This window comes from Thalassophryne amazonica, chromosome 2 (assembly GCF_902500255.1).
Source record: "Thalassophryne amazonica chromosome 2, fThaAma1.1, whole genome shotgun sequence".
Taxonomy (NCBI): Eukaryota; Metazoa; Chordata; class Actinopteri; order Batrachoidiformes; family Batrachoididae; genus Thalassophryne; species Thalassophryne amazonica.
The window spans coordinates 95,081,700-95,097,047 of record NC_047104.1 but is presented as its reverse complement, the minus strand read 5'-3'; the positions used below and the strand labels follow the sequence as shown (position 1 = coordinate 95,097,047).

The following is a 15,348-nucleotide window of genomic DNA, read 5'->3' as shown; positions in this document are numbered from 1 at the left end:
TAGACAGTCCCTCATAGATTCTTTATGGGGTATTGTTGAGAGGAATATTAAGAGACTCCAGATCCAACAATCCAGATGAACTGAAGGCTGCTCTCAAAACAACCTGGTCTTCCAGAACATCTCTGTAGTGCCACAGGCTGATCACCTCCATGCCACACAGCACTGATGCAGAAATTCATTCAAAAGGAGCCGCAACCAAGTACCGAGTGCAAAAATGAACAGAATTTTCAGAGATTAGACATTTCTGAATTATAAATCCTTTCCTAATTTTTGAGATGCACCTGCAGTAGTGTTCAGAATAATAGTAGTGCTATGTGACTAAAAAGATTAATCCAGGTTTGAGTATATTTCTTATTGTTACATGGGAAACAAGGTTTCAGTAGATTCTCACAAATCCAACAAGACCAAGCATTCATGATATGCACACCCTTAAGGCTATGAAATTGGGCTATTTGTAAAAAAAAAAGAAAAGGGGGTGTTCACAATAATAGTAGCATCTGCTGTTGATGCTACAAACTCAAAACTATTATGTTCAAACTGCTTTTTTGCAATCCTGTGAATCACTAAACTAGTATTTAGTTGTATAACCACAGTTTTGCATGATTTCTTCACATCTGCGAGGCATGGAGTCAACCAACTTATGGCACCTTTAGCTGTTATTCCACTCCAACATTCTCTGTAATAACATTCCACAGTTCATTCACATTTCTTGGTTTTGCTTCAGAAACAGCTTTTTTTGATGTCACCCCACAAGTTCTCAATTGGATTTAGGTCCAGTGATTGGGCAGGCCACTCCAAAACATTAATTTTGTTGGTTTGGAACCAAGATTTTGCTCATTTACTAGTGTGCTTGGGGTCAGTGTCTTGTTGAAACACCCATTTCAAGGGCATATCCTCTTCAAGTATTTTGACATATCCAAACTGATCCATGATACCTGGTATGCGATATATAGGCCCAACACCATAGTAGGAGAAACATGCCCATATCATGATGCTTGCACCACCATGCTTCACTGTCTTCACTGTGAACTGTGGCTTGAATTCAGAGTTTGGGGGTCGTCTCACAAACTGTCTGCGGCCCTTGGACCCAAAAAGAACAATTTTACTCATTACTCCACAAAATATTCCTCCATTTCTCTTTAGGCCAGTTGATGTGTTCTTTGGCAAATTGTAACCTTGTGGGGGATTCTTGCAAATAAATTAGCTTCACACAGGTGTCTTCTAACTGTCACAGCACTTAAGGGTGATTCTTTAACTACGGGCACTATTGGCCTTGTAAATGTAATTTCCACCACACCATTGCCTTACAATATAAAGCGCCTTGGGGCAACTGTTTGTTGTGATTTGGTGCTATATACATGTGCTCTGATGTCACTGTTTATCTCCATAGAAACTACCCAAACAATCTTTCATACAAACTGTTTAAAGGGACATTACAGTGTTGTGGTGGAAATTACGGCAATAGTGTGGGACAACTACATTTTGTTTTAAAAAAATCACAACAGTTGTATGACATAGAATACCCCAATTATGTTTTGATTATTTTACTGATATTTTATTCAGAGATATTTTAAAACATTAGAAAAAACGTTTCTTTACCATTCATTTTTATCATTGAAGATCAAAAGTCTGGGTGTGGGATAAATGATGCATATAATGATGCTGAAAAAAGGTGAAAGTCATCATAGACTACTGGAACAAATTTAACACACTTTCATTGTAAAGATAACTATAAAAGTGTGAAATTTCCCCTTTTTTCTGTTTTTCATACAATATGATCAAAGGACATAAGTGCCCGTAGTCTAAGAATCACCCTTAAGGTAACTCCAGACTGTCTTTGATCATCCTGGAGCTGATCAATGGGTGAGCCTTTGCCATTCTGGTTATTCTTCTATCCATTTTGATGTTTCTTTTCCATTTTCTTCCACGCATCTCTGGTTTTTCTGTCCATTTTAAAGCATTGGAGATCATTGTAGATGAACAGTCTATAATATTTTGCACCTGCGTCTATGTTTTCCCCTCTCCAATCAACTTTGTAATCAAACTACACTGTTCTTCTGAACAATGTCTTGAACATCCCATTTTCCTCAGGCTTTCAAAGAGAAAAGCAAGTTCAACAGGTGCTGGCTTCATCCTTAAATAGGGGACACCTGATTCACACCTGTTTGTTCCACAAAATTGACAAACTCACTGACTGTCACACTACTATTATTGTAAACACCCCCTTTTCTACTTTTTTTTACTAATAGCCCAATTTCATAGCCTTAAGAGTGTGCATATCATGAATGCTTGGTCTTGTTGGATTTGTGAGAATCTACTGAATCTACTGGTACCTTGTTTCCCATGTAACAATAAGAAATATACTCAAAACCTGGATTAATCTTTTTAGTCACATAGCACTACTATTATTCTGAACACTACTGTATACATCGGAACAAGCTGGAGTATGTGTGTGAGTGAATGGGAGCATGATGGGGACAACGGAAAGGAGTAGAATTAGTGAAGTGAGTTAAAATATTTGGGGTCAACTGTTCAAAATATTGCAGCATGCAGGCAGGGCAAAACAAGTGGTTTCAGATGCTTTTGTTGTAGTGAGGTATGTTTGTGCACATACCTCTGTGGGGAAACTCTGTGCAAACACACACTTTTTAACCAATACATTTAATGAGTTTCAACTTTTACACAGAAATAAAGTTGCAACACAAGTATAACGCAAGTAACATAAATACAGCAGAAACAAAAAAAGGCAAAAACGTGGTGTAAGAGTGTTCCATGATGCATAACACAAAATGGCTGACACACATCCAAAATGTCCTTGTATTTTGCAAAACTATCAGATCCTTTTACAGCTGTCTATTGATAAAACCATTTGATCTTTTTATATATGTTTCATTGATAAAAACCAAAGAATTCATGTCTATTTGGAAAAAGAATCAGCATGATGGAACACTCTGTTTTATTGCATGAAACTACACTACATACATAAAGACACACTATAAGATTTTTACATAACAACCATGAACACATTGCGAAGACACCGCCCACTTTCACCATCGTGCAGCCAGCTCACATAGACACTCATTCAAGCCAGGTTCAGGACCACCCATATGGGGGTGGCTTAGGCTGGTTATAAAAGTTAGAGAACAAAGAAACTCTGGGTTCTTTGTTCCTGGTGTTTGCATGTGGCCAGGTCAAGATCCCAGTGCTGAGATAACTCTGTACCGGTGCAACAACTCTTTTCAATACAACATCTAAACTTTGAAGTCCGTTTCCTGTCCAATTCTTTTTGGAGGTCTCACCGTGATAAAAGAACCTAACAGTGGTTAAGAGGTCCTCTCAAGTAAAATCTCATGAGCCCATCCATGTGATATACAGCAATCTTACAAAGTTGTGGATTAGGTGGCTACCACTAAACAGAGGGTGTAAATGCCCACCTCAACGTTCCTTCAATAGATGAGACAAGTCAGTGTTCTTTACTGCATATAGTTTCCCCACACTTTTCCAAATAGCTTGTTTACGTTTAAGAGTGTATGTAATTCTTTCCAAAGGTGAGCCTGGACATGCCAGAACATGTCCTGTGAGGCTTCATCACGGCGTTGCTTTGCGCCATGCGGCCGCGATGCATAGAATTCCTCCGCATGTCTGTCTCAATGTGCCAAGAAAGTGCTGATGTCCACGTCTTCCGCAATTCCTGTGCTAGTCAGACGACATCCCGGATAAAACACAGCGTCCAGTTTGGAAATGAATGGCACATTCCACTGTTACAGAAGTTTTTGTCATGGAAAGAGGAGCGGAGGAATTCCGTGCGTCACAGCGGTGCCGTGATAAATCCTCACAGGACATGTTCTGGCATGTCCGGCTCATCCACAATTTCTCGGATAGTCACAGGACTGAAAAGCCACCGAAAGCCATCTCAAAGCCGTCCTGTGAGACCAACACGGAGGTGGTTTTGTGCCGCGCCGTGAACGGCTCTGTGGCGCATCCCTCCGCTTCTCTTTCCATGAAAAAAACTCCTGTAACAGTGGAATATGCCAAAAAAGTACTGATGTCCACGTCTCCTGCCATTTTTGTGTAAGTCAGACGACGTCCCGGATCAACAAAGCTTTCACGTTGGAAATTATCTGGTTGATTCAACCTGTCGATCGGCGCTCGGAGCGCGGCGCGCTCTCAGCAGCTGTGGGCGGTCTTTAAACCGGCTGGAGCACTCCTTAATCTGTGTAATCCTCATAAAATCGTCCCTGAAAGCCATCTGAATTTTCCGAATGGTGTCCACCTGGAGGTCTCTCACAGTTTCTGGAAAAAATTGATGCAGCAAAGCTCCAAATCGTTAAGACATTTATTCACAATAAAAATCTGACGAGAGGGGTGGGCCACTGCTCACACAAAGCCTGCTCACAGGCGAATGACGCAACCGACAGGCGTGAAAAAACTCATGCATGCGCACGAAGGTTCAAGCTTGGCTGATGCAATCACACGTGATTCAAATCCATATGGTTTTTGAAAAAAATAAAATGGTCGGATACTTTTCTAACAAACCTCATATTTCTTATTGTTACATGGGAAACAAGGTACCAGTAGATTCAGTAGATTCTCACAAATCCAACAAGACCAAGCATTCATGATATGCACACTCTTAAGGCTATGAAATTGGGCTATTAGTAAAAAAAAAAAAAAAAAAAAAAAAAAGTAGAAAAGGGGCTGTTCACAATAATAGTAGCATCTGCTGTTGATGCTACAAACTCAAAACTATTATGTTCAAACTGATTTTTTAGCAATCCTGTGAATCACTAAACTAGTATTTAGTTGTATAACCACAGTTTTTCATGATTTCTTCACATCTGCGAGGCATTAATTTTGTTGGTTTGGAACCAAGATTTTGCTCGTTTACTAGTGTGCTTGGGGTCGTTGTCTTGTTGAAACACCCATTTCAAGGTCATGTCCTCTTCATCATAAGGCAACATGACCTCTTCAAGTATTTTGTCATATCCAAACTGATCCATGAAACCTGGTATGCGATATATAGGCCCAACACCATAGTAGGAGAAACATGCCCATATCATGATGCTTGCACCACCATGCTTCACTGTGAACTGTGGCTTGAATTCAGAGTTTGGGGGTCGTCTCACAAACTGTCTGCGGCCCTTGGACCCAAAAAGAACAATTTTACTCTCATCGGTCCACAAAATATTCCTCCATTTCTCTTTAGGCCAGTTGATGTGTTCTTTGGCAAATTGTAACCTCTTCTGCGCACGTCTTTTATTTAACAGAGGGACTTTGTGGGGGATTCTTGCAAGTAAATTAGCTTCACACAGGCGTCTTCTGTCACAGCACTTACAGGTAACTCCAGACTGTCTTTGATCATCCTGGAGCTGATCAGTGGATGAGCCTTTGCCATTCTGGTTATTCTTCTATCCATTTTGATGGTTGTTTTCCATTTTCTTCCACACGTCTCTGTTTTTTTGTCCATTTTAAAGCATTGGAAATCATTGTAGATGAACAGCCTATAATTTTTTGCACCTGCGTATAAGTTTTCCCCTCTCCAATCAACTTTTTAATCAAACTACGCTGTTCTTCTAAACAATGTCTTGAACTTCCCATTTTCCTCAGGCTTTCAAAGAGAAAAGCAAGTTCAACAGGTGCTGGCTTCATCCTTAAATAGAGGAGACCTGATTCACACCTGTTTGTTCCACAAAATTGACGAACTCACTGACTGAATGCCACACTACTGTTATTGTGAACACCCCCTTTTCTACTTTTTTTTTTTACTAATAGCCCAATTTCTTAGCCTTAAGAGTGTGCATATCATGAATGCTTGGTCTTGTTGGACTTGTGAGAATCTACTGTATCTACTGGTACCTTGTTTCCCATGTAACAATAAGAAATATACTCAAAACCTGGATTAATCTTTTTAGTCACATAACACTACTATTATTCTGAACACTACTGTAATATATATATATATATATATATATATATATATATATATATTTGAAAATGATCCACAGGTGTATATAATAAAGCGGCCACCTCATTCTGTATGCAGAACGGCACCGCGCGCAAAAGAGCGCTTTTGCAGAAATAAACGGACGAACACAAAGTTAAAAGTGGAATCATGGTGTAAAAATGACTGTGTTTAAAGCCAGGGAAAAAATAAAGCCAGCAAGCCTGGATGGAAAGGAAACCACTTAGAAAGAGCACAGAGGCTCCATGAAAGGACAACAGAAATGCGTGCGCAAAAGAGCGATTTTGCAGAAATAAATGGACAAACACAAAGTTAAAAGTGGGATCTACGGTGTGTGTGTTTAAAGCTGCAGAAGAAATAAACCCAGCAAGCTGCGGAGCCAGCGAGGAGCACAGAGGCGGCTCTCCTGTCTAGCTTGTCTGGTGCATTACAGGTGGACAGCAGCCTGGCGCACAGCGCACAACTGCGGAACTGTGCTGGAGTGTCTATTTTTGGACTGCTTTTAAAAAAATGTGACATCTTTAAATGCTGCTGTGAATCTGTGAATTGAAAACCCACACTTTAAAGGGACTGGGTGTGGGAGGGTTGGAGGTTTGGACCAAACCCATGTCTAAACGTGTGCCCACATGGCGTTATCATGGCGCTATCAGGGCACTACGTGGCTTAGTGTGGCTAATGCGAGCCATTCGAGGCTCTAATGACAGGTCGGTTGTGGCTCACTAGAGGCTGCATGTGCCACATGCAGGGTACAGAGAGGCACATAGAGGCACCTTCATAGCGGATACGTGATAGATGAAAACGTGGGTCATTCTTTGTATAATCACTGACACACCCAATGCGTGGCTCATTATTCATCCTTCATTATTTGGTGGGACCATTGCTTAAGTAGCCGTTCATTTGACACACAGTCATTTCAGCAGTAGGAACTGAGTAGGTTAAGTTGGCTTCAATTATCAGCTCTTGAGGTTACTGCTTGGTGTCAGCTAGTTGCTGCAGATAGATGGCTTTCAGGGGGTGGGGATCAAACAGTGCTCTGCTTGGGTGGTTGTCACCCAGCTGTCTTGGTGGTGCAGTGGATATGGTGATGTGTGGTAATAGTATAGGGTGAATAAAAAGTCTGTGGGTCACAGAGCTTTCTCTTATCGTGCCCCTGTTCTGTGGAATTATCTCCTTGTGTCAATAAAACGATCAGATTCTGTAGAGACCTTCAAGTCCAGACTTAAGACGCACTTATTTTCCCTTTCGTATGGCTAGCATACTGGCATAGTATGTTACTATGCTTTTTACCCTTTTAATTTTATTAGTAATAAGAGCGTGCCATGGCCTCAACTTTATCTAAAATCTTTTAGTGGAGCTTAGGGCTGGTGGCCGGCGATCACCTTAGTATTTCTTTTCTTCTTCTTGTTGCTTAATGCTGACAAATTATACTGGTTTGTTGCCTTTGTGATGCCTGATTGTTTCTCTCTCTTCTGAGGTGCAGCTCCATCCAGAGATGGATGTGGTGTGTTTTCTGAGGCCCTCCTGTCCTGTGCACCAGCAACATTTCCTGTATATTCGTTTTGTGAATTGTTCTGTAATATATGTCTGTAGCATGGCCCAAGCAGAGGGTCATCCCTTTGAGTCTGGTCTGCTTGAGGTTTCTTCCTCAGAAGGAGTTTTTCCTTACCACTGTCGCCTGTGTGCTTGTTCTGGGGGTTAGGAAGGTTAGACCTTACTTGTGTGAAGCGCCTTGAGGCAACTTTGTTGTGATTTGGCACTATATAAATGAAAATAAATTGAAATTGAAATAGTAGTGCACGTTCCCAGGCATGACCTGTTGAAAATTACTGTTCAGATTTAGGCCTATTTTTCATCTTAGTCCTCTGATTGTAATGGTTTTAGTAAAAAAAAAAAAAAAAAAGTAGAAAAGGGGGTGTTCACAATAATAGTAGCATCTGCTGTTGATGCTACAAACTCAAAACTATTATGTTTAAACTGCTTTTTTAGCAATCCTGTGAATCACTAAACTAGTATTTAGTAGTATAACTAGTTTTTCATGATTTCACATCTGGGAGGCATTAATTTTGGAACCAAGATTTAAATCAGCGAAATCTTGGTTCCAAAGTGTGCTTGGGGTCATTGTCTTGTTGAAACACCCATTTCAAGGGCATGTCCTCTTCAGCATAAGGCAACATGACCTCTTCAAGTATTTTGACATGAAACCTGGTATGCGATATATAGGCCCAACACCATAGTAGGAGAAACATGCCCATATCATGATGCTTGCACCACCATGCTTCACTGTCTTCACTGTGACTTGAATTCAGAGTTTGGGGGTCGTCTCACAAACTGTCTGCGGCCCTTGGACCCAAAAAGAATAATTTTACTCTCATCAGTCCACAAAATATTCCTCCATTTCTCTTTAGGCCAGTTGATGTTATTTGGCAAATTGTAACCTCTTCTGCACGTCTTTTATTTAACAGAGGGACTTTGCGAGGGGATGCTTGCACATAAATTAGCTTCACACACGCGTCTTCTGTCACAGCACTTACAGGTAACTCCAGACTATGTTTGATCATCCTGGAGCTGATCAATGGGTGAGCCTTTGCCATTCTGGTTATTCTTCTATCCATTTTGATGTTTCTTTTCCATTTTCTTCCACGCATCTCTGGTTTTTATGTCCATTTTAAAGCATTGGAGATCATTGTAGATGAACAGTCTATAATATTTTGCACCTGCGTCTATGTTTTCCCCTCTCCAATCAACTTTGTAATCAAACTACAGTTCTTCTGAACATGTCTTGAACGTCCCATTTTCCTCAGGCTTTCAAAGAGAAATGCATGTTCAACAGGTGTTGACTTCATCCTTAAATAGGGGACACCGGATTCACACCTGTTTGTTCCACAAAACTGACAAACTCACTGACTGAATGCCATACTATTATTGTGAACACCCCCTTTTTTTTTTTTTTTTTTTACTAATAGCCCAGTTTCATAGCCTTAAGTGTGCATATCATGAATGCTTGGTCTTGTTGGATTTGTGAGCATCTACTGGTACCTTGTTTCCCATGTAACAATAAGAAATATACTCAAAACCTGGATTAATCCTTTTAGTCACATAGCACTACTATTATTCTGAACACTACTGTACTTCCTTTGCATCGTCCCACCCAGCTGTAAATGGGTACTGACCTTCATTGGGTACGTGAATTGTGTTGGACTGGCAACCTGCACATGCACTCATAGCTGTTCATCTTCACATGGGCGTCCAGAAATAAGTACCAGCACCAGGGTGATTCTTTAGCTACAGGCACTATTGGCCTTGTAAATGTAATTTCCACCACACCATTGCCTTACAATATAAAGCGCCTTGGGGCAACTGTTTGTTGTGATTTGGCGCTATATACATGTGCTCTGATGTCACTGTTTATCTCCATAGAAACTACCCAAACAATCTTTCATACAAACTGTTTAAAGGGACATTACAGTGTGGAAATTACGGCAATAGTGTGGGACAACTACATTTTGTTTGTATGACATTGAATACCCCAATTATGTTTTGATTATTTTACTGATATTTTATTCAGAGATATTTTAAATTAGAAAAAACGTTTCACCATTCATTTTTATCATTGAAGATCAAAAGTCTGGGTGTGGGACAAGCACAAAATGGCAATATTTGCATATAATGATGCTGAAAAAATGTGGAAAAAGTCATCATAGACTACTAGAACAAATTTCTTTACACAGTTTCATTGTAAAGATAACTATAAAAGTGTGAAATTTCCCTTTTTCTGTTTTTCATACAATATGATCAAAGGACATAATAAGTGCCCGTAGTCTATGAATCACCCACCAATGTCTGTCTAGTTGAAGCAGCTGATCCCACAGTTCCCTATCCTTAAGTCCTCATACTCTTTTTGTGGGATCCTGAGGCATTCTCAAAACACCTGAGATATCGCTCCAGCATGTCCTACGAGTCTTCCTCGTAGTTGAGATTACCTGGTTGACCTCCCTAGAGACACAATCAGGGGGACATCCTCACTCGATTCCTGATCCACCTCAGCTGACTCCTTTCAATGTGAAGCAGCAGTGGCTCTACTCAGTCTCTCTTGGAAATCCAAAATTTTCACCATTTTCCTGAGTGTAAGAGCAAATACTCAACAGAGAACCCTCATTTACTGTATTTGTTTCCACAACTCTGTTCTTTCCGTCACTACCCAAAGCTCATGACAAGAGCTACTATTATTGTGAACACCCCCTTTTCTACTTTTTTTTACTACGTAATAGCCCAATTTCATAGCCTTAAGAGTGTGCATATCATGAATGCTTGGTCTTGTTGGATTTGTGAGAATCTACTGGTACCTTGTTTCCCATGTAACAATAAGAAATATACTCAAAACCTGGATTAATCTTTTTAGTCACATAGCACTACTATTATTCTGAACACTACTGTATACTCTCATTAACCAGTTGTATTGTAGAAGTCTGAGCCGTGTATCTCCCGTCCAGGTTTGAGCTGCTTTACATGCACTACTCATTTGTTCCATTGTTATTTCCTCCCTTAAATCAGCGTTCCATATGTTAAGTTTAGAAGCAGGGGATTCTGGGGAATGTGCTAACAATAAATTATACATTTCAGAGATGATACCTTTTCTGAAAGGGTTTTTGGTTAAAATTTTCTCCAATGGAGTCAGTAGAGGAGCTTTTGCAGATTGCCCCTGGTTAGTCCCAATAAAGTTTGAGCTGTAAATATTGTTTTTAAAAAGTGTTCATAATAGGTTCCCATTATTAGTAAAAACATCTTTTAGCTGACTTACCCTTTTATCTGCCCAGATCTTAAATTCAGCATCTGCTTTACCTGGGACAAAATGTTTATTACCCCAAACTGGGCTAAGAGAGGGAGGATGTTTCTTTCAGATGTTTTTTTTTACTTCATACCATATTCCAATCATGTTAACTATGGGATTAGATGTTATCTTTGTGAGGATTTTGGGTTTATCTGAATGAAGATAAGTGGGAAGAGAAAGTTCGAGAGGGAATGATTCAATAGACCTCCATATTGGAGCTTCATCGATGGTGAAATAAAATAACATTCTTAAATGAGCTGCCCAATAATACCACACCATGTTAGGGCACTGTAGCCCTCCCCCATAGGAATAGTAATGACAAGTGCAACCACACCTGACACAGCCAGTGACATTTTTGCTTTTCAGTGGTGAGAAGAAGCAGTTTACAGCTTCTTATTCATCACCACACAAAAAAACAACAAAAAAAAACAAAGCTCAATCTCCTGGTTTTATGCGTTCCCCCAGTCCAGAGCTTTCATGAAATCATCTTCTGTGAATGACAGTAGTTTGGCTGCTTCAAAGTGCATCTGTAATAAGAATAAAATATAAAAACAGAAACTTTCAACCTAAAATGTAATAAACTATTTACAATGCAGTTACAAAAACTTACCTTTTCTCTTTTGAGAATGTCTATCAGCTTGAGCTGTCTCTTAAAACCCCCAATGAGCTCTGCTTTCTGTTTTTTTAGAGTTTTGTTTTCAGCAATTAGATTTTCTTTACTCTGAAGTTCCTTCTTCATCTTCTCCTGGAATATAATAAAAATCAATCAAGCAGAACAAAACCATTACAATCAGAGGACTAAGATGAAAAATACCGTAGGCCTAAATCTGAACAGTAATTTACAACAGGTCAGGCCTGGGAATGTGCACTACTATTTCAATTTCAATTTATTTTCATTTATATAGCGCCAAATCACAACAAAGTTGCCTCAAGGCGCTTCACACAAGTAAGGTCTGAAATGTTGCTGGTGCACAGGACAGGAGGGCCTCAGAAAACAGACACCACACCCATCTCTGGATGGAGCTGCACCTCAGAGAGAGAGAGAGAGAGAGAGAGAGAGAACGAGAGAACAAAGGCAAGAAAAGAAATACTAAGGTGATCGCCGGCTACCAACTAAAAGACGTTAGATACAGTTGAGGCCACGGCACGCTCCGTGTACTAATAAAAGTAAATTAAAAGGGTAAAAAGCATAGTAACATACTATGCCAGTATGCTAGCCATACGAATCTTAAGTCTGGACTTGAAGGTCTCTACAGAATCTGATCGTTTTATTGACACAAGGAGATCGTTCCACAGAACAGGGGCACGATAAGAGAAAGCTCTGTGACCCACAGACTTTTTATTCACCCTATACTATTACCACACATCACCATATCCACTGCACCACCAAACCACCAAGACAGCTGGGTGACAACCACCCAAGCAGAGCACTGTTCGATCCCCACCCCCTGAAAGCCATCTATCTGCAGCAACTAGCTGACACCAAGCAGTAACCTCAAGAGCTGATAATTGAAGCCAACTTAACCTACTCAGTTCCTACTGCTGAAATGACTGTGTGTCAAATGAACGGCTACTTAAGCCCTGGTCCCACCAAATAATGAAGGATGAATAATGAGCCACGCAGCTTTTTTTTTTTTTTTGCTATGAGAGGGTTTATTCAACTATTGTGGGAGAACAGTGGTTCTGAGAGGCTCTTAGAGGCTTTATCTTCAGTTAATGAGGCTCATCTCTGAGCATGGTGCTAATTTCAAGATGTTCAAAATTTAAGCCTGGGTCCCACCAAATAATGAAGGATGAATAATGAGCCACGCATTGGGTGTGTCAGTGATTATACAAAGAATGACCCACGTTTTCATCTATCACGTATCCGCTATGAAGGTGCCTCTATGTGCCTCTCTGTACCCTGCATGTGCCACACGCAGCCTCTAGTGAGCCACAACCGACCTGTCATTAGAGCCTCGAATGGCTCGCATTAGCCACACTAAGCCACGTAGTGCCCTGATAGCGCCATGATAACGCCATGTGGGCACACGTTTAGACATGGGTTTGGTCCAAACCTCCAACCCTCCCACACCCAGTCCCTTTAAAGTGTGGGTTTTCAATTCACAGATTCACAGCAGCATTTAAAGATGTCACATTTTTTTAAAAGCAGTCCAAAAATAGACACTCCAGCACAGTTCCGCAGTTGTGCGCTGTGCGCCAGGCTGCTGTCAACCTGTAATGCACCAGACAAGCTAGACAGGAGAGCCGCCTCTGTGCTCCTCGCTGGCTCCGCAGCTTGCTGGGTTTATTTCTTCTGCAGCTTTAAACACACACACCGTAGATCCCACTTTTAACTTTGTGTTTGTCCATTTATTTCTGCAAAATCGCTCTTTCGCGCACGCACTGCTGTTGTCCTTTCATGGAGCCTCTGTGCTCTTCCTAAGTGGTTTCCTTTCCATCCAGGCTTGCTGGCTTTATTTTTTCCCTGGCTTTAAACACAGTCATTTTTACACCATGATTCCACTTTTAACTTTGTGTTCGTCCGTTTATTTCTGCAAAAGCGCTCTTTTGCGCGCGGTGCCGTTCTGCATACAGAATGAGGTGGCCGCTTTATTATATACACCTGTGGATCATTTTCATATATATATATATATATATATATATATATATATATATATATATATATATATATATATATATATATATATATATATATATATACTCAACAAAAATATAAACGCAACACTTTTGGTTTTGCTCCCATTTTGTATGAGATGAACTCAAAGACCTAAAACTTTTTCCACATATACAATATTACCATTTCTCTCAAATATTGTTCACAAACCAGTCTAAATCTGTGATAGTGAGCACTTCTCCTTTGTTGAGATAATCCATCCCACCTCACAGGTGTGCCATATCAAGATGCTGATTAGACACCATGATTAGTGCACAGGTGTGCCTTAGACTGCCCACAATAAAAGGCCACTCTGAAAGGTGCAGTTTTATCACACAGCACAATGCCACAGATATCGCAAGATTTGAAGGAGCGTGCAATTGGCATGCTGACAGCAGGAATGTCAACCAGAACTGTTGCTCGTGTATTGAATGTTCATTTCTCTACCATAAGCCGTCTCCAAAGGTGTTTCAGAGAATTTGGCAGTACATCCAACCAGCCTCACAACCGCAGACCACGTGTAACCACACCAGCCCAGGACCTCCACATCCAGCATGTTCACCTCCAAGATCATCTGAGACCAGCCACTCGGACAGCTGCTGGAACAATCGGTTTGCATAACCAAAGAACTTCTGCACAAACTGTCAGAAACTGTCTCAGGGAAGCTCATCTGCATGCTCGTCTTCCTCATCGGGGTCTCCACCTGACTCCAGTTCGTCGTCGTAACCGATTTGAGTGGGCAAATGCTCACATTCGCTGCCGTTTGGCACATTGGAGAGGTGTTCTCTTCACGGATGATGCGAAGGAGATGTGTTGCACTGCATGAGGCAAATGGTGGTCACACCAGATACTGACTGGTATCCCCCCCCCAATAAAACAAAACTGCACCTTTCAGAGTGGCCTTTTATTGTGGACAGTCTAAGGCACACCTGTGCACTAATCATGGTGTCTAATCAGCATCTTGGTATGGCACACCTGTGAGGTGGGATGGATTATCTCAGCAAAGGAGAAGTCCTCACTATCACAGATTTAGACTGGTTTGTGAACAGTATTTGAGGGAAATGGTAATATTGTGTATGTGGAAAAAGTTTTAGATCGTTGAGTTAATCTCATACAAAATGGGAGCAAAACCAAAAGTGTTGCGTTTATATTTTTGTTGAGTATATATATATATATTACAGTAGTGTTCAGAATAATAGTAGTGCTATGTGACTAAAAAGATTAATCCACGATGGTGAAGGGTCCTATAAATCTGTCCTTCAGCTTCTGGGATTCCGTTTGCAGAGGTATGTCCTTTGTGGATAACCAAACCGCCTGCCCGGGCTGGTATGCAGGGGCCGGGGAACGCCGGCGGTCTGCATGGGCCTTAGCCCTCGTCCGAGCTCTGAGCAGGGCAGAGCGGGCGGTATGCCACACCCAACGGCACTTCCTCAGATGGGCCTGGACCGAGGGCACCCCGACCTCTCCCTCCACTAGCGGAAACAATGGGGGCTGGTACCCCAAACACACCTCAAACGGGGAGAGGCCGGTGGCAGATGAAACTTGGCTATTATGAGCGTACTCGATCCAGGCCAGATGGTCACTCCAGGCCGTCGGGTGCGCGGAGGTCACGCAGCGGAGGGCCTGCTCCAGTTCCTGGTTCGTCCGCTCTGCCTGCCCGTTCGTCTGGGGGTGGTACCCAGACGAGAGACTGACGGTGGCCCCCAGTTCCCTGCAGAAACTCCTCCAGACCTGGGAGGAGAACTGAGGACCACGATCTGAGACAATGTCTGCTGGAATCCCATGCAGACGCACGACGTGGTGGACAAGGAGGTCTGCAGTCTCCTGGGCCGTCGGGAGCTTCGGGAGGGCCACGAAGTGGGCCGCCTTGGAGAACCGGTCCACTATCGTTAAGATGGTGGT

General features: G+C 41.5%; 1 protein-coding gene across 2 annotated transcripts in view; it reads right to left on the bottom strand.

The window, feature by feature from the left end:
* Positions 1-11,225: 11,225 nt before the first annotated feature.
* tex9 (testis expressed 9) overlaps positions 11,226-15,348 on the bottom strand; it is a 39,958-nt gene continuing 35,835 nt past the window's right edge. For both annotated transcript variants that reach the window (XM_034161694.1, XM_034161685.1), the window contains exons 6-7: positions 11,401-11,535; positions 11,226-11,317 (exon numbers count right to left, since the gene is read on the bottom strand). In XM_034161694.1, the coding sequence (XP_034017585.1) occupies positions 11,240-11,317; positions 11,401-11,535 (213 nt within the window). In that variant the 3' untranslated portion in view covers positions 11,226-11,239. The remainder of the gene's footprint in view (positions 11,318-11,400; positions 11,536-15,348) is intronic.